General features: G+C 47.1%; 2 protein-coding genes and 1 long non-coding RNA gene across 6 annotated transcripts in view; 2 read left to right on the forward strand and 1 right to left on the reverse strand.

Moving 5' to 3' along the window:
- Positions 1–856: 856 nt before the first annotated feature.
- On the forward strand, positions 857–5,196 carry LOC140418425 (uncharacterized). Of its 3 annotated transcripts, none has more exons than XM_072501894.1 (2): positions 857–1,350; positions 3,062–5,196. In XM_072501894.1, the coding sequence occupies exon 2, from the start codon at positions 3,493–3,495 to the stop codon at positions 4,681–4,683; it is 1,191 nt and encodes a 396-aa protein (XP_072357995.1). In that variant the 5' UTR covers positions 857–1,350; positions 3,062–3,492; the 3' UTR covers positions 4,684–5,196. The 3 variants fall into 3 exon arrangements, with proteins under 3 accessions (XP_072357995.1, XP_072357996.1, XP_072357997.1); XM_072501895.1 differs by having other exon boundaries at positions 857–1,304; XM_072501896.1 differs by having other exon boundaries at positions 857–932.
- A 2,562-nt stretch (positions 5,197–7,758) lies between these two features.
- Positions 7,759–11,263, forward strand: LOC140418432 (uncharacterized). The gene is made up of 2 exons (XR_011945039.1): positions 7,759–7,829; positions 8,586–11,263. It is a non-coding gene; the product is annotated as an uncharacterized lncRNA (long non-coding RNA).
- A 10,522-nt stretch (positions 11,264–21,785) lies between these two features.
- LOC140418434 (uncharacterized) overlaps positions 21,786–27,816 on the reverse strand; it is a 36,491-nt gene continuing 30,460 nt past the window's right edge. For both annotated transcript variants that reach the window (XM_072501904.1, XM_072501905.1), the window contains exon 2: positions 21,786–23,332. In XM_072501904.1, the coding sequence (XP_072358005.1) occupies positions 21,993–23,036 (1,044 nt within the window). In that variant the 5' untranslated portion in view covers positions 23,037–23,332 and the 3' untranslated portion in view covers positions 21,786–21,992. The remainder of the gene's footprint in view (positions 23,333–27,816) is intronic.

The following is a 27,816-nucleotide window of genomic DNA, read 5'->3' on the forward strand; positions in this document are numbered from 1 at the left end:
TCACAGCAAATTCCTTTCCCCTATGATCCCTGTGCTCCGAGACTTGCATTCACTCCCAGTCAATTCTCACCCTTGTTTTCAAATCCCTCCATGGCCTCATCTCTCCCTGTGTCTGTCATCTCCTCCAGCTCCACAACCCCCTGGGATATCTGCTCTGATCCTGGACTCTTGTACACCCCCGAATCTAATTACTCCACCATGAATCTGACTGCGATTCCTGGCGGAGTTCCGTCGGTCCCAAGCACTGAATTCCCTCCCTGAACCTCCCCGTCTCCTCTCACTTACCTCCTTTCAGACTCTTTAAAACTCACCTCTTTGACCAAGTTTTTGGTCACCTGCCCTAAATCTCCTTTTGTGTCTGGGTGTCTCACTTTGTTTTAGAATGTTCCTGTGAGGTTGACTGGGATGATTTATGATGTTAAAGGTGTTATATAAATAGAAGTTGTTGTTGTTGACTGTAACCCTGACCTCCTGTTTTACAATATCCCATTGATTTCACAACTAACTCTATCTCTGATTTATTTTCCTCTGTGTGTTTGCAGCCTCTTTAAAGACCGCGGCGGTTAACTCAGGCCTGTCACCGGGAGCAGGCCGCAGCTGTCCCCCCCGCTCGATGCAAACCCGGGCCCGGAAACTTCTTATTGGGGTTTGGAGCCTCCACCGGGTTTCAGAGAAACCTCCCGGCCGAGTCCAGCATCGACACTGCGCATGCTTCAGCTCACAATGCGCAGGGAGTGATTGACGGCAGTTCTGGACCAATAGGAAGACAGGGTCGTGCGTGGAGGAGCGACTGGTCCTCCACCCAATCGGAGAGAATGAGGGGCGGGGCTGGACCCGGTGTCTCCCATGTGAGCGGGAGCATGCGCAGTGCCGGTGACAGTTCAGGATTCAGGCGGTCGGGTGGAAATCTTGAGCCGGTCAGATCACGCTCAGTGAGTCATGAGGGAGGGATAGAGCCGGTGGATGGGTCGGGAGGCTTCATAAACACTCCGTGTCGGCCCAAGCCCAGAATATGAAGCTCGGATGCGGCATTTGAACCGGCGAAAGCTGCTCGGGCTTTTTCCCGAGACAGGCCCGAGTGGACGAAGTGTGCGGCGGGGCGCATGCGTAGTGAGCGAAAGCCCGGGATTTGCCCCACCTCCCATTCACTCTGATTGGTTGGAGGACTAGCCCCTCTCCGTCGGTCCTCTAGCTCCGCCCCCTCTCACTATTGCTCCGAACGCGCCGTCAATCAGTCCCCGGGCATTGTGACCTGGAGCAAACCCTTCACAATTATGATGTGGAGATGCCGGCGTTGGACTGGGGTGAGCTCAGTAAGAAGTCTGACAACACCAGGTTAAAGTATAACAGGTTTGTGCTTTCAGAGCGTAGCTCCTTCTGGAGCAGGGCAGCACAGTTGCGTCACAGCTCCAGGGTCCCAGGTTCGATTCCTGGCTTGGGTCACTGTCTGTGCAGAGTCTGCACGTTCTCCCTGTGTCTGCGTGGGTTTCCTCCGGGTGCTCCGGTTTCCTCCCACAGTCCAAAGATGTGCGGGTTAGGTGGATTGTCCATGCTAAATTGCCCTTAGTGTCCAGAAAGTTTAAATAGGGGTTACAGGGATAGGGTAGAGACGTGGGCTTGAGTAGGGTGCTCTTTGTAAGGGCCGGTGGAGTCTCGATGGGCCGAAAGGCCTCCTCCTGCACTGTAAATTCTATGATTGTCAGCTCCCTGGTTTGCAGCTGCAGGGCATCTCCCTCCCGGGAACAGGCCCAGGTTAATGGGCACCATCCTGCTTCAGACACTGGAGGATGGTTCACATCAGAGGATGGGGTATGGGGACAATAAATAAGAGCTTACACTTTGCACTCAAATCAATGAGGACTCTGATCTCTGGGAAGGAAGTAAACCCTGGCAGGTGGAAGGGGAGGATTCACAAACACCCGCTGGAGGCCCCAAACCCACAATAAGACCCATTGTTTTTCATAGAATTTACAGTGCAGAAGGAGGCCATTCGGCCCATCGAGTCTGCACCGGCTCTTGGAAAGAGCACCCTACCCAAGGTCAACACCTCCACCCTATCCCCATAACCCAGTAACCCCACCCAACACTAAGGGCAATTTTGGACACAAAGGGCAATTTATCATGGCCAATCCACCTAACCTGCACATCTTTGGACTGTGGGAGGAAACCGGAGCACCCGGAGGAAACCCACGCACACACGGGGAGGATGTGCAGACTCCGCACAGACAGTGACCCAAGCCGGAATCGAACCTGGGACCCTGGAGCTGTGAAGCAATTGTGCTATCCACAAGGCTACCGTGCTGCCTTTTTATTGTCAGTTTTTATTGTCAGTCTGCAGACAGGGGCTGGTGAATTGAACCCAGACAGAGGAGAGGGAGGGAGAAAGCTGGGAGTGGAGGAATGAAATGGTGCAGATGGGTTTGGATTTCAGCCCAGGGAGGAGGAAGAGTGTGTGGGACAGGGATTTTCAGCTTTGGGGAACAAGAGGGGGACAATTGCTCCAGAGAAACTAGAATTGTCTGTTTAGAATTTCTATCCAGGACTGACAGTGATGACTTTTGTAAACTCCTTTCACAGGGGGTTAGAAGGAGAGAATTTACACTCAACAAACTCAATCCAACAGAAAGGTTTATCTCTTTGTGATTTCTGTCCTGCATTGACTGTGATGACTTCTGTAAAATGACAGATTATAGCTCTCAGAAAGGAATAAATGGAGTGGGCATTTATTCTATCGTAAACAAGGAATAAACATTGAGTCATAAATACAAGACAGCTACAAATAAATCAAAGGGGGCAATACTGACAAATTTATTCATCACAGGTTTAGAATGTGTTATTCATTACATAGAAATGAGCTGAGGAAAGTGCTGAGATGTTTTCAAAAGGAAACTGGACAAGCACATGAGAGAAAATGGAATCGAAAATCAGCTGAAAGGCTGAGAATTGATAGGTGTGACAGTCGAGGACGAGTGCCGAGTATGGACAGCAGCAGAATCTGTGACAAAATGGCCTGTTTGTGTCTTATATATTCACAGTATTTCAATGTAATCTCCTTTTACAGAATATTTGCAGATGCAAACATCATGTTGAGATCTGACAGAGTCACTTGATTCATCAGGACCGGCCTTTCAACGTGGAAGGAGAAATGTTTGTCTGTTTTGTCTTTGGGAAAACATTCAAAAATCACTGTGATTGGAAAAGCACCGAGACACAGACATCGAAGTAATTTTCCACAGTTAGCTGGACTGAGCTTTAACCAATCACACAGCATGAAATTAAATTGCAACATTTACATCAGGGAGACACCGTACTCAGGCTTCAACTGATGATCCAAGTTGAAGAGACATAAGGACATTCGCACCAAAGGAATCAAGAAGCAGCAATTGGACATTCAGCCTCGTGAGCCTGTTCCACCATTTAATAACATCACGGCTGATCTGATAGTGACTTCAAATCTGCATCCCACCGTCACCTGATAACCTGTCAATAACCATGGAGAAACCGTGGAAATGTAGGGACTGTGGGATAGGATGTAATTACCCGTCTGAATTGGAAACTCATCGACGTATTCACACTGGGGAAAGGCCATTCACCTGCTTTGTGTGTGAGAAGGGATTCACTAAGCTATCCAACCTCATCACACACCAGCATGTTCATACTGACCAGAGACTGTTTAAATGTGCTGACTGTGAGAAGAGCTTTAAAAGCAGAAATGATTTACTGATACATCAACGCACTCACACTGGGGAGAGGCCATTCACCTGCTCCGTGTGTGGGAAGGGATTCACTCAGTCATCACACCTCCTGAAACACCAACTTGTTCACACTAATCAGAGACCTTTTAAATGTGCTGACTGTGCGAAGAACTTTAAAAGCAGAAAGGATTTACTGATACATCAACGCACTCACACTGGGGAGAGGCCGTTCACCTGCTCTGTGTGTGGGAAAGGATTCACTTGTTCCTCCCACTTTCTGAAACACCAACTTGTTCACACTGATCAGAGACCATTTATATGTGCCGACTGTGAAAAAAGCTTTAAAAGCAGAATGGATTTACTGATACATCAACGCACTCACACCGGTGAAAGGCCATTCACGTGTCTGGAATGTGGGAAGGGATTTAATGCTTTATCAAATCTCCAGACTCACCATCAGGTTCATTCTAATCAGAGACCTTTTAAATGTGCTGACTGTGAGAAGAACTTTAAAAGCAGAAAGTATTTACTGATACATCAACGCACTCACACTGGGGAGAGGCCATTCACCTGCTCCGTGTGTGGGAAGGGATTCACTCAGTCATCTCATCTCATGACACATCAACTTGTTCATACTGATCAGAGACCGTTTAAATGTTCTGACTGTGAGAAGAGCTTTAAAAGTAAAAGCTGTTTACTGATACATCAACGCACTCACACTGGGGAGAGGCCATTCTCCTGCTCCCTATGTGGGAAGGGATTTACTCGTTCATCCCAGATTCTGAGACACCAGCGAGTTCACACTGGGCAGAGACCGTACACTTGCCCCGTATGTGAGAAGAAATTCACTCAGTCATCCCACCTGACTAGACACCAACTTGTTCACACTGGTCAGAAACTTTTTAAATGTTCTGACTGTGAAAAAATATTTAAAAGTAAACCAAATCTGCAGAGACACCAGCGAGTTCACACGGAAACAGAATCATAGAATTTACAGTGCAGGAGGGCATTTGGCCCATCGAGTGCACCGGCCCTTGGACTTAAGCACCCGACTTAAGCCCATACCTCCAACCTAACCCATAACCCCACCTCACCTTTTTGGACATTTAAGGGCAATTTAGCATGGCCAATCCACCTAATCTACACATTTTTGGACTGTGGAAACCGGAGCACAGAGGAAACCCACGCAGACACTGGGACAACATGCAGACTCCGCACAGACAGTGACCCAAGCTGGGAATCAAACCTGGGACCATGGAGCTGTGAAGCAGCAGTGCTAACCACTGTGCTACCGTGTGGCCCACACGTGGGAGTCGTACTGGGGAGAGGCTGTTTAACTGTTCCGTGTGTGGGAGGAGATTCACTCAGTCAAACAACCTGCACAGGCATCAGCAAGTTCACAGACAACAGCAGGGTTTGGATTCAGCTGTTGTTGCTGCTGTTAGTCACATCTGGGACTCAATGATGCCTGGACGTCTGTTTCCTGGGGGGCTCTACAGTTTTCCGGTCTATATCAATGATTGAGACTTAAATGTATGCACCAGGATTATACAAACGTTGCTCATATGTTTTAGTGAATGAGGGAGAAAGCCATGGACTGGGTCAGATGGACAGAAAAGTGCTAAATGGAATTTAATCTGGAGCAGTGGGAGATAAATGAATTTGGATGGGTAAACAAGGCAAGGGAATGACCAATAAATAGGATGATGCTGAGAAGTATTGGGAAACAGAGAGACCTTGGACTGCATATCCACAGACCGCTGAAGGTGGCTGGACAGGTAGATCAGGTGGTCCAGAAGGCATTTGGGACACTTTCCTTGTTTCAGGACCAGAATATAGAGCAGGGAGATTATGTTCAAACTTCATTAAAAACTCGTCAGTGCACAGCTAGAGGACTGAGCACAGGTCTGGTTACTGCAGGAATCAACTATAAATTAAAACCAAATTCATGAAATAGCTTAAAACTGAAATTAATTATATAATTACGGTCAGTGTTCAATAAATCAAATCTAGGGATGAAGAGGAAGCTAAATAACAAGCGATTGAACAGTGACGCAATCTGAATTTTTCAGTGAATAAAAATCTGAGGCATTTAGATAATGGGAGAGGTCAGGAAAACACTTCAGTTAACTTCCTATAAAAATAAGGTGACTTCAGGATAATGGAAAACACTAATTGGTGAGTATCTGCTGAATCTTTATTTGTTTTATTGTGAAGTTTATTGACTCAAGTCAGTTAATAATGAAATAAATAAAGATATGACAGCACATCCCAGCCCTGTGGAATACACATCCAGTTCCATGTGGGAAAACCAGGACACTTCCATTATGCTGGAAACATCAGCTGGAGCAGCAGGAAGCAAAGGGGATTGGTCCAGAGGTATTTTTGTGACCAGAAGACTGTTTCCAGCGGAGTTCTGGATTGTTCAGGACAGGATTCCATGCTTTGTGTGTTATATATTAATGATTTAGACTTCAACAAAGGGTCATGGTTGAGACCTTTGCAGTGTTGTGGTTAACAGTGAGGAATAAAGTTGTAGACTACAGGAAGATATCAGTAGACTGATCAGCTGGGCAGCAACGAAGCAAATGGAGATCAATCTGGAGGAGTGTGAGGTAATAAATACACTTGTGCTTCATGTATAAGAAACATAGATCCTTCTCTACTGTGGTATTCTGCAGTCTCTCTATTTAAATTAACTTCACTTTTTCCCCAAATTATACTTTGCCAAATATCTCCCACTGACGAAAGTATGATCTTTCTACAGGCTGTGTAACTGGGTGAATCTCTTTTCACAGTCAGTTCACTGGAACACTCTTACTTGGGTGTGTGTGTATCGGCACTTTTCCAGTCACAATAATATTTGAAATCTTTTCCCATGGGCAGAATAGACTTAACATTACTCCTTCCACATTCAACGTCTGTAACATTCTGATCCTAATGAATCGAATAACTGTTAGCCATAAAGGCAGCACGGTAGCACAGTGGGTAACACTGTTGCTTCACCGTGCCAGGGTCCCGTGTTTGATTCCCGCTTGGGTCACCGTCTGTGTGGAGTCTGCATGTTCTCCCTGTGTCTGCATAGGTTTCCTCCGGGCGCTCCGGTTTCCTCCCACAAGTCCCAAAATACGTGCTTGTTAGGTTAATTGACATTCTGAATTCTCCCTCTGTGTACCCGGAAAGGCACCGGGTGAGTGTGGTGACGAGGAGCTTTTCACAGTAACTTCATTGCAGTGTTAATGTAAGCCTACTTGTGGCACTAATAAAGATTATTAACTCATTGACCCATCTCCACCATTCCTTTCCTCCACTCCCAGTTTTCTCCCATCCTCTACTCTGGTTTGGATCAATTCTAACCTCTGTACAGAGTGAAGTTAACGACTCAATCATTTTCTCCCCTAGTCACTGAAGCCCCACCCACTTCCTGTTCCCTCACCATGATGGCCGTACATGAGCTCTGCTACTCCTCAGGGAGTCACCATGATGTGGAGATGCCGGTGTTGGACTGGGGTGAGCACAGTAAGAAGTCTCACAACACCAGGTTAAAGTCCCAACAGGTTTGTTTCGAATCACTAGCTTTTGGAGCACTGCTCCTTCCTCAGGTGAACGAAGAGGTAGGTTCCAGAAACATATATATAGACAAAGTCAAAGATGCAGGACGATACTTTGAATACTTTGTCTATATATATGTTTCTGGAACCCACCTCTTCGTTCACCTGAGGAAGGAGCAGTGCTCCGAAAGTTAGTGATTCGAAACAAACCTGTTGGACTTTAACCTGGTGTTGTAAGACTTCTTACTGTACTTCCTGAATCAAGATGGCAGTCATTAGCCTGTGACTGTTCCCAGGAAAAAGCCCCAGACCAGCCGATTTGGGACCAGCAGGTTTTTATTCTCACCTTGTGGCCATCAGCAGGTTTTATTTGGAGACCCAATTCCCTGCGGATCTGTCACCCTCACAATGTGTGATTGACGGCAGCTCCGACCAATAAGAAGAGGGGGCGGGTCTGGAGCACCGACCGGGAGCGGCTGGTCCTCCAACCAATCGGAGTGAATCAGGGGCGGGGCCCGCTGTGATGGAAGCATGCGCAGTGTGGGTAATGGCGTCGGGAGCGGTTTATTCAGCTCCGAAATTGGTAAGTACGGAGGGAGCGAGGAATCGCGTGAATCTACGGAAACGCTGCGTGAATATGTTATGTAAACCACAAATCTCCGAAAAGAGCTTACTGGACCACCCAGTTTGCAGCGAGCGGGGCTGCAGGCCCAGGTTATCGGCCTCCATCTTTAATAGATGTCATGTGCATCAGGGCGCATGCGTGATCGCCATCTTTGTAGCGGGCAAATGTCCAGTGACTGGGTGGAGCATTTTCATAAAAATAAACCAAAGCAGAAGAAAAATCGTACAACATTGTAGATAACCAATACCAACTCCCCTCTGCTCCCCACTAGGAGGAGCTTGTTACCCATTGATCAGACTGGAGACAACTTGTCCAGCAAACTGCATTAGCCTTTGAATCCCAATGTCTTACCGATGCAGCGCAGTGGCAGAGAAGAAAAAAACGGGGTGGCACAGTGGATGTCACTACTGCTCACAGTGCTAGAACCCGGGTTCAAATCCGACCTTGGGTGACTGCGTGGAGTTTGCACGTTCTCCCCATGTCTGCGTGGGTTTCCTCAGAGTGCTCTGATTTCCTCCCACAGTCCCTTTCACTTTCTCTACTCCAATAGAGGTGAACCAGTTGGGTTTCTATGCCAATCCAGCAGTTCTCATGGTTACATTTTCCTGTTTCCCACAAATTACCAGATTGATTCAGATCAATTTCACAACCTGCCTTTGTGTTTTTGTGGGTTCTCTCTCACTCCCTTTTTTCTGTTTTAAATCCATTTCACAGGGTATTATAAGAGGAGGCTTTGCAATTGGGGAACTGACATCGAACATGATATCAGAATCTGATGGAGCCAGCCAATTTATTGTAACCTGAACATCATTGGATTTTGAACATGAATGGAAAAAGCACCGATCACAGTGGGGGAAATTGTACCATGTGTCCTGTGTGTGGACAAGATTTCAGCCAATCATCTGGATTTTCGGAACATAATTGCAGTCGTGACGGAGATGCCATGGAAATGTGGGGACTGTGAGAAGGGATTCAATTACCCATGCCAGTTGGAAACTCATCAACGCAGTCACACTGGGGAGAGGCCATTCACTGCTCCCAGTGTGGGAAAGGATTTGCTCACATATTCACTCTGCTGAGACACCAGCAAATTCACACTCAGGAGAGGCCATACACGTGCTCTGTGTGTGGGTTGGGATTCAATTGGTGAACTAACCTAGCATTACATCAGCGGGTTCACACTGGGGAGAAGCCGTTCACCTGCTCCCAGTGTGGGAAGAGATTTGCTCACTCATATACCCTGCGGACACACGAGAAGAGTTCACACTGGGGAGAGGCCATTCATCTGCTCCCAGTGTGGGAAGGGATTCACTCACTCAGCCAATCTGCTGAGACACCAGCGAGTTCACACTGGGGAGAGGCCATTCACCTGCTCCCAGTGTGGGAAGGGTTTCATAGAATTTACAGTGCAGAAGGAGGCCATTCGGCCCAGCGAGTGTGCACCGGCTCTTGGAAAGAGCACCCGACCCAAGGTCAACACCTCCACCCTATCCCCATAACCCAGTAACCCCACCCAACACTAAGGGCAATTTTGGACACTAAGGGCAATTTATCATGGCCAATCCACCTAACCTGCACATCTTTGGACTGTGGGAGAAAACCGGAGCACCCAGAGGAAACCCACGCACACACGGGGAGGATGTGCAGACTCCGCACAGACAGTGACCCAAGCCGGAATCGAACCTGGGACCCTGGAGTTGTGAAGCAATTGTGCTATCCACAATGCTACCGTGCTGCTCAATCATCCCACCTACTTGATTGTTTCACACAATCATCCCACCTACTTGCACATCGATACATTCACACTGGGGAGAGGCCATTCACCTACTCCATGTGTGGGAAGGATTCAGTCAGTCCTCCAACCTGCTGAAACACCAATAAATTCACAAGTAACTGTTGTAATTGGATTATGCTGTTAATCATATTCAGGATTGAACCATGTTCATTTGAGTCTGTTTCTGCTGAATTGAAAAATAACTCCAGCTCAGTTATAGGTGTTAATGTAGTTGGTCTTGGAAAGAGAGGATTTGCAGTTAGGAAACACAAACTAAACATCGCATCAGCATCTAACACTCACCAAATCTATCGTAAACTGAATATCATCGGATTTTGAACTTGGAAGGAAAAAGCAACGTTCACAGTGGGGAGAAACCGTACACGTGTTCTATGTGTGGACGAAGCTTCAGTCGGTCATCTGGCCTTTCGAAACATAAATGCAGTCACACTAGGGAGAACCCATGGGAATGTGGGGACTGTGGGAAGGCGGGGACTGTGGGAAGGCATTTGATTAGCCATTCCAGCCGGTAGTTCATCAGTGCACTCATGCTGGGAGATGCTTTTCACGTGCTCTGAGTATGGAAAGGGATTCACACACTCATACCACTTGTAAACACACCAACATGTTCACATGGGGGAGAGGCTGTTCATCTCCCTATGTAGGATGGGATTTGCTCATTCCTCCAATCTGCTGAGACACCACTGAGTTCACACTGGGGGAGACCATTTAAATGCCCAGACTGTGAAGAGTGTTATAAAGATTCTGGGGAACTGATGTCCCATTAACATATTCACACTGAAGAGAGAGACCATTCAGATGCTCTCACTGTATCACAGAATTTACAGTTCAGAAGTAAGCTATTTGGCCCATCGAGTCGGCACCCGACTTAAGCCTATACCTCCACCCTAATCCCGTAAACCAGTAACCCCACCTAAACCTTTTAGACAGTAAGGGCAATTCAAAATGGCAATCCACCTAACCTGCACATCTTTGGACTATGGGAGGAAACCGGAGCACCCGGAGGAAACACACGCAAATACAGGGAGAATGTGCCGACTCCGTACAGACAGTGACCCAAGCTGAAAATCGAACCTGGGACCCTGGAGCTGTGAAGCAACAGTGCTGACCACTGTGCTACCGTGCCGCCCAATCGGCAGCTTACCACTCAAAGAACAGGGTTCAGACAATCGTCTCACCTCACTGTACAGCAGCGTCTTCACACAGAGGAGAGGCCATTCACCTGCTCCCAGTATGGGAGGGGATTCACTCAGATTCCAACCTACTGATGCACCAGCAAGTTCACAAGTAACTTCACTGATTGGATTGTTTTGGGCATCACAGCCTGGACTGAACCATAGGCATTGGGGTCTGTTTCTCCCACAAGTCCCGAAGGACGTGCTTGTTACACGAATTGGACATTCTGAATTCTCGCTCAGTGTAGCTGAACAGGCACCGGAATGTGGCGACTAGGAGATTTTCACAGTAACTTCATTGCAGTGTTAATATAAGCCTACTTGTGACAAGAACAAAGATTATTATTATTATGATGATGATGTTCTTAAACTCCAACCCTATTGTAAGAAATTTAATTCTGAATAAAATTCAAGTCAAATCAGTTTGTGTTAATCATAGTTAATCAATGGGCGGCTCATTAGCACAGAGTTAGCACTGTGGCTTCACAGCGCCAGGGATTCGGGTTTAATTCCTGGCTTGGGTCACTGTGCGGAGTCTGCACGATCTCTCCGTACCTTTGTGGGTTTGCTCCAGGTGCTCCAGTTTCCTCCCACAAGTCCCGAAAGACGTGCTTGTTAGGTGAATTGGACATTCTGAATTCTCCCTCAGTGTACCAAAACAGGCGCCGGAGTGCGGCGACTAGGTGCTTTTCACAGTAACTTCATTGCAGTGTTAATGTAAGCCTATTTGTGACAATAATAAAGATTATCATTATTATGACTGTGGAATTAATTGGAGGAATCTTCCAAAGAGCCAGCACTGGTACAATGGGCCAAATAGTTTTCATCCGTGCTGTATCGTTCCATAGAATAATTAATATTCAATGGGAACAGCAGTAAGCCATTCAGCCTTTCAAGCATGCTCCTCCATTTACTAAAAAAATGTCTGATCCAACACTAAGTCCACTTTCCTGCCTTCTCTCCATAACCCTGATTTCCATAAATTATTAAAAACCTATTGATCTCAGCCCTGAAAATGTTCAAGGACGAGGCCTCCAAAGCTTCCTGGCAGCACGGTAGCACAAGTGTTTAGCACTGTGGCTTCACAGCGCCATGGTCCCAGGTTCGATTCCCTGCTGGGTCACTGTCTGTGCGGAGTCTGCACGTTCTCCCCGTGCCTGCGTGGGTTTCCTCCGGGTGCTCCGGTTTCCTCCCACAGTCCAAAGACGTGCAGGTTAGGTGGATTGGCCATGATAAATTGCCCTTTGTGACCAAAAAAGGTTAGGAGTTATTGGGTTACGGGGATGGGTGGAAGTGAGGGCTTAAGTGGGTCAGTGCAGACTCAATGGGCCGAATGGCCTCCTTCTGCACTGTATGTTCTCTGTTCTCTCACATAATTCTTTGGGAGACAAAATTCTTCCTCAAATCCTCTTATTCTGCAACTATGACCTCTGGTCCTACATTCTACCATCAGTGGAAACATCCATCCAATATTTACCCTGTCTAACCCTCTAAAAATCTTATATGTTTCAATCATATCACCTCTCGTACTTATGCACTCCTAGGAGTACAGACCCAACTTGTTTAATCTTTCCTCATGGAAATTCCTCCATGTCCGGGATCATTGCAGTGAATCTCCTCTGTACTGCCTCCAATTATATTATATCTTTCCTTAAATGAGGGGACCAAATCTCTCTTGACATAAGCACCAGCATCACATTTGCCTTCCCTATTAGCTTCTGCTCCTGTCTGCTAGCTTTCTGAGCTTCATGAGCAAGAACCCCAAGTCCCTTTGGGCTACAGCTTTCTGCAGTCTCACCATTTAAACAAGAACCCGCCTTCTCATTCATTCTTCCAAAATGAACAATCTCACATTTTCCCTCATTGAATTGCAGTTCAGCATCAGTAAATAGAGAAGGAGAGGAACCAGTGACTGTGGGATTGACGCACAGACTTAGCACCCTGAGAGGAGTCAGGGAAAAGTTGGAAAAATTTCAAAAAACTAATCATGTACTGACAGGAAAATAAAGGTTTTTTAGTAATGGCATACAACAGCGCAGATATTCACAAGAATGTATGTGTTGTATTTATTAATTTCTTTGAATTGCGTAACAAAATTGGTTTCCTTCTGTTTGGATGCTTCAATGGCGTTGCTGTTACCCAGCATTCCCTGCGGGTGTGAATGTGCCCTATTCACACTGCGGGAGGTCAGTGCGCAGGCGCAGTGCTGAACTCCGCGGAACATGCGCAGTGTCACCTTGCCCAGAGGCGGGTGAGTACGGGAGAGGTTTTTTTATAAATGTTTTTATTCAAGCTTTTTCCAACCAACGTTTTTACATAACAAAAATAAACGAGAATTATTAAACAAACAAGGTGGGTGTTGTCTTTATACAAAGCAAAATTCACATTATATCCACAATTCCCCCCCACCTGTGTCCCCCTGCCCCCCCCCCCCCCCCCCCCCCCGGGATGCAGCTGCTGCTGACACTGCTCCCCTAGAAAGTCAAGGAAAGGTTGCCACCGCCGAGAGAACCCCATCAAAGACCCTCTCAAGGCGAACTTTATTCGCTCCAGGCTGAGGAACCCCGCCATATTGCTAACCCTGGTCTCCACACTCGGGGGTTTTGAGTGCCTGCACATTAGCAAGATCCATCTCCGGGCTACCAGGGAGGCAAAGGCTAATACCTCAGCCTCTTTCGCCACCTGCACTCCCGGATCCTCTGACACCCCAAATATCGCTATTGTTGGGCTCACCTTCACCCGAGTGTCCTAGATCCTGGACATCGCCCTCGCAAAGCCCTGCCAGAATTCTTTAAGCGCCGGGCATGCCCAAAACATATGGGCATGGTTCGCCGGACTCCCTGCACATCTTGCGCTCCTGTCCTCCACCCCAAAGAACTTACTCATTCTCGCCATCGTCATGTGAGCCCGATACACCACCTTAAAATGAATTAAGCTGAGCCTGGCACATAATGAGGAGGAATTTACCCTGCCCAGGGCATCAGCCCACAGGCCCTCATCCAGATCCATTCCCAGCTCCTCCTCCCACTTGCCCTTCAACTCCTCCACTGAGGCATCCTCAGCCTCCTGCAGCTCCTGATATATGTCCGACACCTTCCCCTCCCCTACCCAGATGCCAGACACAACCCTGTCCTGTATCCTACGCGGGGGCAGCAGCGGAAATGTCCCCACCTGCTTTTTAAGAAAGTCCCGAACCTGGAGGTACCTGAATGCATTCCCCAGGGGCAGGCCGAACCTCTCCTCCAGCGCCTGCACACTGGGGAAAGTCCCGTCTATAAACATGTCCCCCATTCTCCTAATGCCTGCCCTATACCAGTCTTGGAACCCCCCATCTATCCTACCCGGAGCAAATCTGTGGTTATTCCGTATCAGGCTCCACACTGAGGCCCCCTCCTCCTGCCTGTGCCTCCTTCACTGTCCCCAAATCCTCAGTGCCGCCGTCACCACCAGACTTGTGGTGTATCACGCCGGTGAGAACGGCAGCGGCACCATGACTAGTGCCCCTCGGCTGGTGCCTCTGCATGACGCCGTCTCCAGCTGCCCCCTCCTCCATCATCAACTTTCTAATCATGGCCACATTGGCCGCCCAATAATCGCTGTAGAAGTTCGGCTGAGCCAGTCCTCCCCCTCCCCCTCCCCACGAATGCCCTTTTAACTCGCAGGGTTTTATTCGCCCACACAAATCCCATAACAATCCTATTCACCTGCTTAAAAAAGGACTTGGGGATGAAACTGGGGAGGCATTGAAAAACGAACAGGAACCTGGGGAGACCCGTCATCTTGCGGGAGAGGTTTTTGTTAATGGGAGAGAGTGGGCGGGGCGGAGGGAGGAATGGAGCCGGGAGGTGAGGGTGGGTAGGGAGCGGAGGCTTCAGAAACACCTGGTGTAGGCCCCAAGACCAAATATGACCCCGCAAGTCCGGAGTTTGTAGATCGGAGGGTTTTTCCTGAGAATAGGCCCAGATTTGAAGACCATCTTGTTTCAGCAGGAGCAGTGCGCACGCGGGACTATTTGTTTTACGTAATGGAGTGGGCGGGGCTTCAGGGTCCCAGTGACCAGAAGAGAAAAGTTTTGACTCGTTGATCTAAATCTGCTAATGGATGAGAAATGCCTCAATGAGTAAATAACGGCTGATTATAGAAGGGTAACTGAGGTGGCGGAATGGATGTGGAGGCTCCATAAACACCCTGTGGAGATGGCAGAATAAGAATCTAATGTTTAATCCAGGCGGGGCAACATCCGGGAGGCTGCACATGACATCAGGGGGGAGTGGGAGGAGGAGAAAATGTTGTGAATTTCTCTTCTAGACTGACAGGAATGGATTCTGGAAACTCTTTTTACTGGAGGTTAGAAGGGGAGGATTTACACACAGCAAACTCAAATCAAGAGAAATGTTTTTCTCTTCTGAATTTTTAATCCTGGACTGACAGTGATGACTTTTTACAGGACATTAGGAAAGCAGAATTTTAAGGTGAATAACTCACCCAAGATTCACTTCAAAACCTGAGAGAAACTCAGTTTATTAGTACCTGAATGTAAGTGTTTCTGTTTTATTTGGGTTCAAGATTTAAACATCTGTGTAGCTGGAAATAGGGTGGAGCAAGATTTGCAAACAAGGATGTTGCTTAACCGGGACCCAATGTAGATCAGTGAGCACAGGAGTGATGAGTGAGTGAGTGGGATTCAGTTCAGGGGGCATGGCAGCAGAAATTTGTATGAACTCAAGTTTGGCAGGTTCCCTACCCTGAACAACATAATTGAACCAGTTTGTTTTTTACAACATTCAGCAGTTTTTATGGTCACTTTTTCCTTGTGCCGGTCCCACACATCACCAGATTCAGTTGGCTCAGTTTCACAACCTGCCTTTGTCTTTTTGTAGGTTTGCACTTACACCTTTTTCTGGTTTTAATCAATTTCACAGAGTATGAGAAAGGGACAAATTTGCAGTTGGGAAACTCGAACTAGGTATCATATCAGGATCTGATTGAGTCGCCCAATTTATCGTAACCTGAATATCTTTGGATTTTGAATATGGAAGGAGAAAGCACCATTCGCAGTTGGGAGAAACTAAACACATGCTCTGCGTGTGGACGAGACTTCAGCCAATCATCTGACCTCTTGAACCACAAGTGCAGACACAACGGGGAGAAAGCATGGACATGTGGGGACTGTGAGAAGGGATTCAATTATCCAGTTGAGCTGGAAACTCATCGGCGCAGTCACACTGGGGAAAGACCGTTCACCTGCTCCACGTGTGGGAAGGGATTCACTCTGTCTTGCAACCTGTTGGCTCACCAGCGTGTTCACTCTGAAGAGAGACCTTTTAAATACCCAGACTGTGGGAATTGCTATAAAAGTTCTGGCAAACTGTTGCGCCACCAACATATTCACAGTAATGAGAGACCTCAGGTGCTCTGACTGTGGGACTGGGTTCAGGCAATTATCTGATCTCACTGTACACCAGCGAATTCACACTGGAGAGAAGCCGTTTACCTGCAAAAAGTGTGAGAAGGGATTCAGTTGGTCGTCACGCCTGCTGACACACCAGCAAGTTCACACTGGAGAGAGACCATTCTCCTGCACTGTTTGTGGGAAGGGATTCACTAATTCTTCCGCCCTGCTGAAACACCAGCAAGTTCACACTGGGGAAAGACCGTTCACCTGTTCTGTGTGTGGGAAGGGATTTACTGGGTCCACCGACCTGCTGGAACACCAGCGTATTCACAGCGGGGAGAGACCATTTGGCTGCTCCACGTGTGGGAAGAGATTCACTCAGTCATCAACCCTGCTGACACACCAGCGAGTTCACACTGGGGAGAAGCCATTCAACTGCTCCATATGTCAGAAGAGATTTGCTCACTCATCTACCCTGCTGAGACACCAGCGAGCTCACAAGTAACTACTTTGATAGAACTTTGCTGTTTATCCATTTGGGTGTGTTTCTAAAGAAAAGCAAGTCCAGCCCCGTTATAGGATTAATATTCCGGATTAAAGTCAAATCAGTTAGATGTTTTTAATATCTCCAACACAAGTTAGTTCCTTTTGAAGGGATCTCCCTCTCTTCTGTATCCCCTATCCTCACCTCCAAAAAGAGGAGCTTGAAGTTCTTTGAGGATATAATAAGCAGGGTGGATAAAGGGAACCAGTAGATGTGGTTTGCCCAAGACCGTAAGAAACAGAGAGTTGTGAACACCGCCCAATCCATCACGCGAACCCGCCTTCCATCTATTGACTCTATCTACACCTCCTGCTGCATTGAGAAAGCAGACAGCATAATCAAAGACCCCTCCCATCTGTGTTTTTCTTTCGTCCATCGGGCAGGAGACACAAAAGTCTGAGAAAAAGCACTAACAGGTTCAAAAACAGCTTCTTCCCCACTGTTACGACTACTGAATGACCCTCTTATGGACTGAACTGATCTCTTCACAAATCTTCTCATCCGATGCCTGTGCCTATGTATTTACATTGTGTATTTATGCATGTCCTATGTTTTTTCATGCATGGAACGATCTGTCTGGACTGAAGGCAGAACAATACGTTTTACTGTACCTCAGTACACGTGACAATAAAACAAGTTCAATTTAGATTTCCAGAGGCATTCAGTAATAATAATGATCACCTTTTATTGTCACAAGTATGAAGTTACTGTGAAAAGCCCCTGATCGCAACATTCCGGCACCTGTTCGGGTAAGCTGGTATGGGAATTGAACCCGTAAGGTACTACATACAAGGTTATTGCACACGATAAGGACTTATAGTGTTGGGGATGATTTTTTAGCATGGATAGAGGCTTGGATAACTAACAGAAAAGAGTGAGTTGGGATAAATGGGTCATTTTCAAATTGGCACATTAACTAATGGACTGCCCCTGGGATCAGTGTTGGGGCCACAACTATTTAGATCAATATAAATGACTTAGAACCATAGAATTCCTACAGTGTAGAAGGAGGCAATTCAGCCCATCGAGTCTGCACCTAGCAGCAGAGGGCAGTAGAGCGGAGCTGCTGATTGGCCGTTGCAGGGGAAATTTGCATACGTCCGTGTGCTCACCCTAACTTGGAGGTGGTTTGTGGAGGAGCTCTTGTCAAGTGACACTTAAACCCAAAACATTTCTTCAGTGTTTCACTCCGTACCCCCTCCTCTAACCAAAAATAACCAACCGCTGTAAGGATCAAGAGGAAGACTCGAGGGCAGGTAGAAGTGGAAAGTTGAACCGTGACATCACAGCCTGCAGGTAAGGGATTGGCTGGTGACTTGTAAGTAGTTTTTATTTATTTTCCCTCATGTGTTATCGTGCGGGGCGCAGAGGTTGCTGAGTGAGTGCTTGCTGAGAAGGGGAGTGAATAACAGGTAAGCTCTTTCTTTCTTTTTTTTAATCTAGAGGGGATGACAGGGAAGGTAGTGCAATGTTCCTCCTGTTTGAGGTGAGGGACGCCATTAGTGTCCCTGCTGATTTCATCTGTGGGAAGTGCACCCATCTCCAGCTCCTCAGAAACTGCGTTAGGGAACTGGAGTTGGATGAACTTCGGATCATTCGGGAGGCAGAGGTGGTCATAGATAGAAGCTTCAGGGATGTAGTTACTCCGAAGAATAAAGATAGATGGGTGATGGTGAGAGGGGCTGGGAGGAAGCAGTCAATACAGGGATCCCCTGTGGCCGTTCCCCTTAGTGACAAGTATACCACTTTGGATACTGTTGGGGGGGGGGGGGGACTTACCAGGGTTAAGCCATGGGGTACAGGTCTCTCGCACAGAGTCTGTGCCTGTTGCTCAGAAGGGAAGAGGGGAGAGGAGTAGAGCATTAGTCATTGGCGACTCCATAGTTAGGGGGATAGATAGGAGATTCTGTGGGAACGAGAGAGACTCATGGTTGGTGTGTTGCCTCCCAGGTGCCAGGGTGCGTGATGTCTCAGATCGTGTTTTCGGGATCCGTAAGGGGGAAGGGGAGCAGCCCCAAGTCATGGTCCACATAGGTACCAACGACATAGGTAGGAAAAGGGATAGGGATGTAAGGCAGGGATTCAGGGAGCTAGGGTGGAAACTTAGATCTAGGACAAACAGAGTTATTATCTCTGGGTTGTTACCCGTGCCACGTGATAGCGAGACGAGGAATAGGGAGAGAGAGGAGTTCAACACGTGGCTACAGGGATGGTGCAGGAGGGAGGGGTTTCAGATTTCTGGATAATTGGGGCTCATTCTGGGGTCAGTGAGACCTCTACAAACGGGATGGTCTGCACCTGGACCAGATGTGTACCAATATCCTGGGGGGGAAATTTGCTAATGCTCTTCGGGAGGGTTTAAACTAGTTCAGCAGGGGCTTGGGAACCTGAATTGTAGCTCCAGTATACAGGAGGTTGAGAGTAGTGAGGTCATGAGTAGGGTTTCAAAGTTGCAGGAGTGTACCGGCAGGCAGGAAGGTGGTTTAAAGTATGTCTTCTTCAATGCCAGGAGCATCCGGAATAAGGTGGGTGAACTTGCGGCATGGGTTGGTACCTGGGACTTCGATGTTGTGGCCATTTCGGAGACATGGATAGAGCAGGGACAGGAATGGTTGTTGCAGGTGCCGAGGTTTAGATATTTCAGTAAGCTCAGGGAAGGTGGTAAAAGAGGGGGAGGGATGGCATTGTTAGTCAAGGACAGTATGGTGGCAGAAAGGACGTTTGATGAGGACTAGTCTACTGAGGTAGTATGGGCTGAGGTTAGAAACAGGAAAGGAGAGGTCACCCTGTTAGGGGTTTTCTATAGGCCTCCGAAAAGTTCCAGAGATGTAGAGGAAAGGATTGCAAAGATGATTCTGGACAGGAGCGAAAGCAACAGGGTAGTTGTTCTGGGGGACTTTAACTTTCCAAATATTGACTGGAAACTCTATAGTTCGAGTACTTTAGATGGGTCTGTTTTTGTCCAATGTTTGCAGGAGGGTTTCCTGACACAGTATGTAGATAGGCCAATGAGAGGCAAGGCTATATTGGATTTGGTACTGGGTAATAAACCAGGACAGGTGTTAGATTTGGAAGTAGGTGAGCACTTTGGTGATAGTGACCACAATTCGATTAAGTTTACTTTCGTGATGGAAAGGGATAGGTATATACCACAGGGCAAGAGTTATATCTGGGGAAAGGCAATTATGATGCGATGAGGCAAGACTTAGGATACATCGGATGGAGATGAAAACTGCAGGAGATGGGCACAATGGAAATGTGGAGCTTGTTGAAGGAACAGCTACTGCGTGTCCTTGATAAGTATGTACCTGTCAGGCAGGGAGTAAGTGGTCGAGTGAGGGAACCGTGGTTTACTAAAGCAGTCGAAACACTTGTCAAGAGGAAGTAGACTTATGTAAAGATGAGACATTAAGGTTCAGTTAGGGTGCTCGAGAGTTACAAGTTAGCTAGGAAGGACCTAAAGAGAGAGCTAAGAAGAGCCAGGAGGGGACATGAGAAGTCTTTGGCAGGTAGGATCAAGGATAACCCTAAAGCTTTCTATAGATATGTCAGGAATAAAAGAATGACCAGGGTAAGAGTAGGGCCAGTCAAGGACAGTAGTGGGAAGTTGTGCTTGGAGTCCGAGGAGATAGGAGAGGTGCTAAATGAATATTTTTCGTCAGTATTCACACAGGAAAAAGACAATGTTGTCGAGGAGAATACTGAGATTCAGGCTACTAGACTAGAAGGGCTTGAGGTTCATAAGGAGGAGGTGTTAGCAATTCTGGAAAGTGTGAAAATAGATAAGTCACCTGGGCCGGATGGGATTTATCCTAGGATTCTCTGGGAAGCTAGGGAGGAGATTGCTGAGCCTTTGGCCTTGATCATTAAGTCATCTTTGTCTGCAGGAATAGTGCCAGAAGACTGGAGGATAGAAAATGTTGTCCCCTTGTTCAAGAAGGGGAGTAGACATAACCCCGGTAACTATAGACCAGTGAGCCTTACTTCTGTTGTGGGCAAAATCTTGGAAAGGTTTATAAGAGATAGGATGTATAATCATCTGGAAAGGAATAATGTGATTAGAGATAGTCAACACGGTTTTGTGAAGGGTAGGTCGTGCCTCACAAACCTTATAGAGTTCTTTGAGAAGGTGACCAAACAGGTGGATGAGGGTAAAGCAGTTGATGTGGTGTATATGGATTTCGGTGGGCCCCGATCGCGGGCTAGGCCACCGTGGGGGCACCTCCCGGGGCCAGATCCCCCCTGCCCCCCCAAGAACCCCGGAGGGCGCCCACGTCGCCAGGTCCTGCCGGTAAGGACCTACTCCAATTTACGCCGGCGGGACTGGCAAAAAACGGGCGGGACTTCGGCCCATTGTGGGCCGGAGAATTATGGCAGCCCCAGGGCCCATTGAGTCGCGCCGGCCCCCGCCATTCTCCGAGGCGGGCGGCGCGATTCACGCCGGGCTGAATTTTGGGGTGCCGAATAATTTGGAGGACGGTGGGGGTTGGATTCACGGCGACCCCCGGCGATTCTCCGACCCGGAGGGGGGGGGTCGGAGAATCCCGCCCCTAATTTATAGATTCCAATTTAAAAGATTTAATATGTACACAGTCTTTGGTATTTGAGCTATCTCATCTACTAAAAGTAAACTAAAAAAATACTCAACACAAATGAAATTTAAAAATCGCTTATTATCACAAGTAGGCTTCAATGAAGTTACTGTGAAAAGCCCCTAGACGCCACATTCCGGCGCCTGTTTGGGGAGGCTGGTACGGGAATTGAACCGTGCTGCTGGCCTGCCTTGGTCTGCTTTCAAAGCCAGCGATTTAGCCCTGTGCTAAACAGCCCCTTGTACAGACGGGAATGTGATTGCGTGACTACATCACTTAATAAAGGAGTCAGTGAAAGTGGAAAAGGAGACCATGGAAACCAAAAATTAACTCCTGAAAATCAGAGAGCATCTCTCGAGAAAATCTCAAGACGAGCCATTGAAAAAATATGTTTTGAGCCCTGGAGTCGGATCTTTCAGATGCTGAATTGTAGATTTTACACCAAAGATTTATTTAAAATAGAAGCAAAAGTTCAGAAATTTATTCTAAACAGGTTTCTGCTGAGAGTTCTTGAATGAAGGGGAAAGATCACAGATGGTGCTTTTAAAAATAGACACTGTGGCCCCCACAATAAATGACATTTTCAGCAGATTAAGTTCCAGCGGTTATAGGGGTTAACATCAGCAAGTACAAAATATTGTCAGATGATCAATACTAAACAACAGCAACAACAGCAGAATCCAACCCCTGCAGTCATTTATGAACTTGCTGATGTCTCTGGAGACATCGTGACTGAGTGAATCCCTTCCCACACACACACAGCAGTTGAATGGTCTCTTAGTGTGAGTGCGTTGGTGTGTCAGCAAGTTGAAAGACTTCACAAATCCATTCCCACACACTGAGCAGGTAAACGGTTTCTCCCCAGTGTGAGTGCGCTGGTGAGCAGTGAGGTTGGACGACCGATTGAATCCCTTCCCACACACGGAGCATGTGAATGGTCTCTCCGCAGTGTGAGTGTGTTGGTGAGCAGTGAGGTTGGATGACTGCCTGAAACTCTTTCCATAGGAGGTGCAGCCAAATGGTTTCTCTTCAGTGTGAATTTGCTGGTGTCTCAGAAGGGTGGGTAAAACTGTGAATCCCTTCCCACACACAAAGCAAGTAAACGGTCTTTCCCCAGTATGGAGCCGTTGGTGTACAAGGAGGGAGGATGCCTGTCTGAAACTCTTTCCACAGGAAGTGCAGCTGAATGGTTTCTCCTTAATGTGAACTCGCTGGTGTGACAGCAAGTGGGATGATCCGGTGAATCCCTTCCCACACACAGAGCAGGTGAATGGCCGCTCACCTCTATGAACACGCTGGTGTGACAGCAGGTGGAATGACTGAGTGAATCCCTTCCCACAGTCGGAGCAGGCGAACGGCCTCTCCCCAGTGTGAGTGCGTTGATGTACAGTGAGTGCTGAAGAATGCCTGAACCTCTTTCCACAGGAGGTGCAGATGAATAGCTTTTCCTCAGTGTGAATCCGCTGGTGAGACCAAAGGCCAGATGACTGAATGAATCCCTCCCCACATACACAGCAGGTGAATGGCCTCTCCCCAGTGTGACTGCGCCAATGGTTTTCCAGCAGGGAAGGGTAACTGAATCCCTCACATTTCCACGGTCTCTCCATGGTGCAGTGTCCTTGTGTCTCTCCAAGTTGGATGATCGCTTGAAGTCTTCTCCACATACAGGACACATGTATGGTTTCTCCCCAATGTGAATGGTCGTGATGTTTCTTCAGGCTGTGTAACTGGTTAAAGCTCTTTCCTCAGTCAGTTCACTGGAACACTCTCACTCAGGTGTGTTTGTCTCAATATCTTTCCAGTCACACTGATGTTTAAAAGTGTTTCTCACAGACAGAAGAGACAATCGTTTCTCCTTCAACATTCAAAGTCTGAGGATTTTCAGGTCCTGATGAATTGAGTGACTGTCAGATGATGTTTAGTTTCAGTCTCACATCTGTAAATCCTCCTTTCTAATATCCTGTAAAAGGAATTTACAAACGTCATCACTGTCAGTGGAGCATATAAATTCTGAACAGACAATTCTAGTTTCTCTGGAACATTTTTTCCTCTCTTGTTCCCACAAAGCTGTAAATCCCCCTCCCACACACTCTCCCTCCTCCCTGGGCTGAAATCCAAACCCATCTCCCCATCTGCACCATTTCTTTCCTCCACTCCCAGTTTTCTCCCTCCCTCTCCTCTGCCTGGGTTCAGTTCTCCAGCTCCTGTCTGCAGACTGACAATAAAATCAATTATTTTCTTTGTCAATTATTCTTTTTGTCTACTATGTATGGACTGTGTACGTTCCCTTGGCCACAGAAAAATACTTTTCACTGTTCTTCGGTACATGTGACAATAAATCAACCAATCAGCCGTGTGAATCATCAACAAGATGCACTGCAGTAACTCACCAAGGTTCCTTAGACAGCACCTTCCAAACCCACAACCACTGCCATCTAGAAGGACATGAGCAACAGACATCGGGAACCCCATCACCTGGAGGTTCACCAAGTCATTCAGCACCCTGACATTAAAATATATCACCGCTCCTTCACTGTCGCTGGGGCAACATCCTGGAACTACGTCCCTGACAGCACAGTGGGTGTACCTACACCTCAAGGACAGCAATGGTTCAAGAAGGCAACTCACCATCACCTTCTGATGGGAAACTCGGAATGGGTAATAAATGCTGGCCTAGCCAGCGATGCCCACATCCCGCCAAAAATTGAATAAAAAAATATATATCTGCTGCTCCTGTCCTAGATGGTAGTGGCTGCATGCCTGAGTGTGTGGGTGTGTCAGTCAATGTGTGCGGGGAGTGTCTGGTGTGTTCTTGATGTAAGGGTATCTGCTGATTAGATGGGAGTGGTTGTTGGTTTGGAAGGTGCTGTTCCCTGTTTCTGTAGTGTAGTGATTATCATGTTTGCTTAAAGGCCCTCGGTTTAAAACTGCACAGAAACATTCTCAAACCCCATTCATTTCTGTGTGTGGAAAAGTTACGCGATTGACATTTTCAGTATTCATTTACACCCATCCTGAATTGCCCTTGAATTGGGTTGCTGAGTTGATCTGCCGTGTGGAACCCCGATCCCCAGGGCTTCAGCCTGGTTCTCTGCTTTACTAGTCTAGATGTGGAGATGCCGGCATTGGACTGGGGTGAGCACAGTAAGAAGTATTACAACACCAAGTTAAAGTCCAACAGGTTTGTGTCGAATCACATGCTTCAGGGGCACAGTTCCTTCCTCAGGTGATGAGGAGGAATTAAAACAGATGAGGAGGAATTTCTTGAGTCAGAGGGTGGTGAATCTGTGGAACTCTTTGCCACAGAATGCCGTGGAGGCCAAATCACTGAGTGTCTTGAAGACAGAGATAGATAGGTTCTTGATTAATAAGGGGATCAAGGGTTATGGGGAGAAAGCAGGAGAATGGAGATGGGAAAAATATCAGCCATGATTTACTGGCGGAGCAGATTCGATGGGCCGTGTGTCCTAATTCTGCTCCTATGTCTTATGATGTGAAGAAAACCATTCTGTGCTGCATGTGGGATCATGAATGCACTGCTCGAAAATGTGGTGGAGGCAGATTCAATTGATGCCTTGAAAAGAGAATTGGACAACTATCTGTTACTGTCAGATCAGCCATGAGGTTATTAAATGGTGGAGCAGACTGGGCTGAATAGCCAACTCCAGCTCCTTGCTCATCTGTTCGTATCTTTTGAGGAGAAAAATATCTGCAGAGTTCAGGGCCAAGGACAGGGGATTGTGACTGTTGCAGAAAGTTGGCACAGATACAATTTGTTGAGTGCCTTTGTTTTGTGCTGTCACCTTTCTATGACACTGTGTTATGAGGGAAATGCAGTGCACCAATGCAAGAGAGGCAGATTACTCCCTCGATATGGATTGGATTGGTTTATTGTCACGGACACCGAAGTACAGTGAAAAGTATTATTCTGCGAGCAGCTCAAACAGATCATTTTGTACATGAAAAGTAAGTAAACTAAAAAGAAAATACATAATAGGGCAACCCAAGGTACACAATGTAAATATATAGACAAAGGCATTGGTTGAAGCATACAGGAGTGTAGTATTAATCAGGTCAGTCCATAAGAGGGTCGTTTAGGAGTGGTAATAGCGGGGAAGAAGCTGTTTAGAATCTGTTTCTGCGTGTTCTCAGACTTTTGTGTCTCCTGCCTGATGGAAGAAGTTGGAAGAGTGAGTAAGCTTGGTGGGAGGGGTCATTGATTATGCTGCCCGCTTTCCCAAGACAGCGGGAGGTGTGGATAGAATCAATGGATGGGAGGCAGGTTTGTGTGATGGACTGAGCTGTGTTCACTACTCTCTGAAGTTTCTTCCGGTCTTGGACCAAGCAGTTGCTATACCAGGCAGTGATGCAGCCAGATAGGATGATTTCTATGGTGCATCTGTAAAAGTTGGGAAGAGTTAGTGTGGACATGCCAAACTTCCTTAGTTTCCTGAAGAAGTATAGGTGCTGTTGTGCTTTCTTGGTGGTAGTGTCGATGTGCGTGGACCAGGACAGATATTTGGTGATGGAAACCCTGTGCCCCCGTGCAGGAGAGGCTGGTTGTTGGGCAGTGTGAGCTGATCATGGCTTGATAAAGACTAAGGCAGGTGTCAAGACCCTTGGAGTGAAAACAGGTCTGGAGGGAGTGGGTCAAAAAACCTGGGGAGTTGCATTTTGCATGAATCGTGAGTGTGACCCAGTCACAATTATGAACAGTAAACAAATCTATCACTGATTTGATGCGATGATTTACCGTGTCCCAGGTGTTGTAAATACTGTACATACTGTAGATCAGCCTGCTTGTGCCCATGTCTAAGTGATATCTTATCAGAATAATGTGCTTCTGTATTAAATAAAGTATCCAAACCTCTCATTGTGATTCATGCCCAGCATCTTGCCTAACTGTGGATCTTCTGTTTTGCTGACTGGGAAATAGAATCTTCCTGTTTACTAATTGCTCTATGGCGGCTGTGTTACCCAGAATCCCCCACGCTGCAGAAAGTTCCCGATCAGTGAGTGTACGAGGCCAGTGCACAGGTGCAGTGTGGGTGTGTGCTCTGAGCATGCTCAGTGTCAGTCATGGTGAGAGAGTGAGGAGGAGCTGGGTTGAACACAACAGTGAGCTGCACCCCTGTGAGAAGGGCATCGCCCAGTCTCTGTTTGACTCTCCTACAGCTTCCTATCTTGGTTGAGTTGGACAAGGAATTCTCATCATTTGAGCTGGAAAAGGCCATTGATTGCTGAGCAAGCAGAAAGCACCCGGCAAGGATGGAATTCCAGCTGAACTGCTCACACACAGAAAGTCCCATCGACTGTCACACCTTCCTGCCCTCCTCTTTTGGGCTGTGAGACTGGTCCACGGAACATGTGTGATGCAATAAAAACAGCAGTGACAGGGAGACAGCATCAACTACAGGGACATCTCACTCCTTAGAGTCAGGGGAAGACCTTCACTTGGCTGATGTTTAAAAGATTCATCTACTTGCAAACTGAGTGTATCCAGAAGCACAGTGCGGTCTCTGTGCTGACAGATCTACAGTGAACTTGATCTCCACACACCAGCTACAAGGGAAGAGAACAATTGGGATTTGATCTGAAGTGTCAGTGCTGAGAAAGTGAAATGTTCTAATTACTGAGTGAAAGTAAACCTTTCAGTGCGAATCACAATTTACTGGTCCAATTGGAAAAGACACCAAAACGTTTCAATCTCTGAAGATAAACTTCAGCATTGAAATTATGTTTCAGAGCTCACAAGTTGTGGGAAGCTTTGTGAATGTTTCCTCTTCCCTTTTGTAAACAAGCAGAAAAGTTAACCTTTTCTCTGACAGCACGGCAACAATTTGAAATACAGATTGACTTTTAAAGATTTGGCTTCACCCCATTTGTTGGGGTCATAATTCCGGCCGTGAGAATCATCGCGGGTGGGATGGAAATTTGCTGGAACATTTTTTTATAATCCTAATCTTTATTGTCACAAGTAGTCTTACATTAACACTGCAATGAAGTTACAGTGAAAAGCCCCCAGTCAGCACATTCCGGAGCCTGTTCAGGTACACAGAGGGAGAATTCAGAATTGTCATGTGAGAGTACCTTTAAGAACCTGGTGTTTATCAAATAGCTGCAGTGAAGATGGACAGCCCAGCTCCACCCACACTCTGATATCACTGCAGCTATTTGCTAAAATATATTTCACCCCCACAACCCAAAAATATGTGCAGGTTAGGTGGATTGGCCATGCTAAATTGCCCCTTAATTGGAGAAAATGAATTGGGTACTCTAAATTTATAAAAAAACAAAGAAGGGTAGCAAGGATAGTATACAGGTGAAAGACGGGAGGAATGGCCAAAGCGCGGGTGAGCGCGAGACGATACTGGCAGCGAAGTCCGCCTGGGAGAAGCAAGTGACAACACCAACACCAGACCCATCAAGTATTGCCCTCTGTAA

This window comes from Scyliorhinus torazame, chromosome 5 (assembly GCF_047496885.1).
Source record: "Scyliorhinus torazame isolate Kashiwa2021f chromosome 5, sScyTor2.1, whole genome shotgun sequence".
Classification (NCBI taxonomy): Eukaryota; Metazoa; Chordata; class Chondrichthyes; order Carcharhiniformes; family Scyliorhinidae; genus Scyliorhinus; species Scyliorhinus torazame.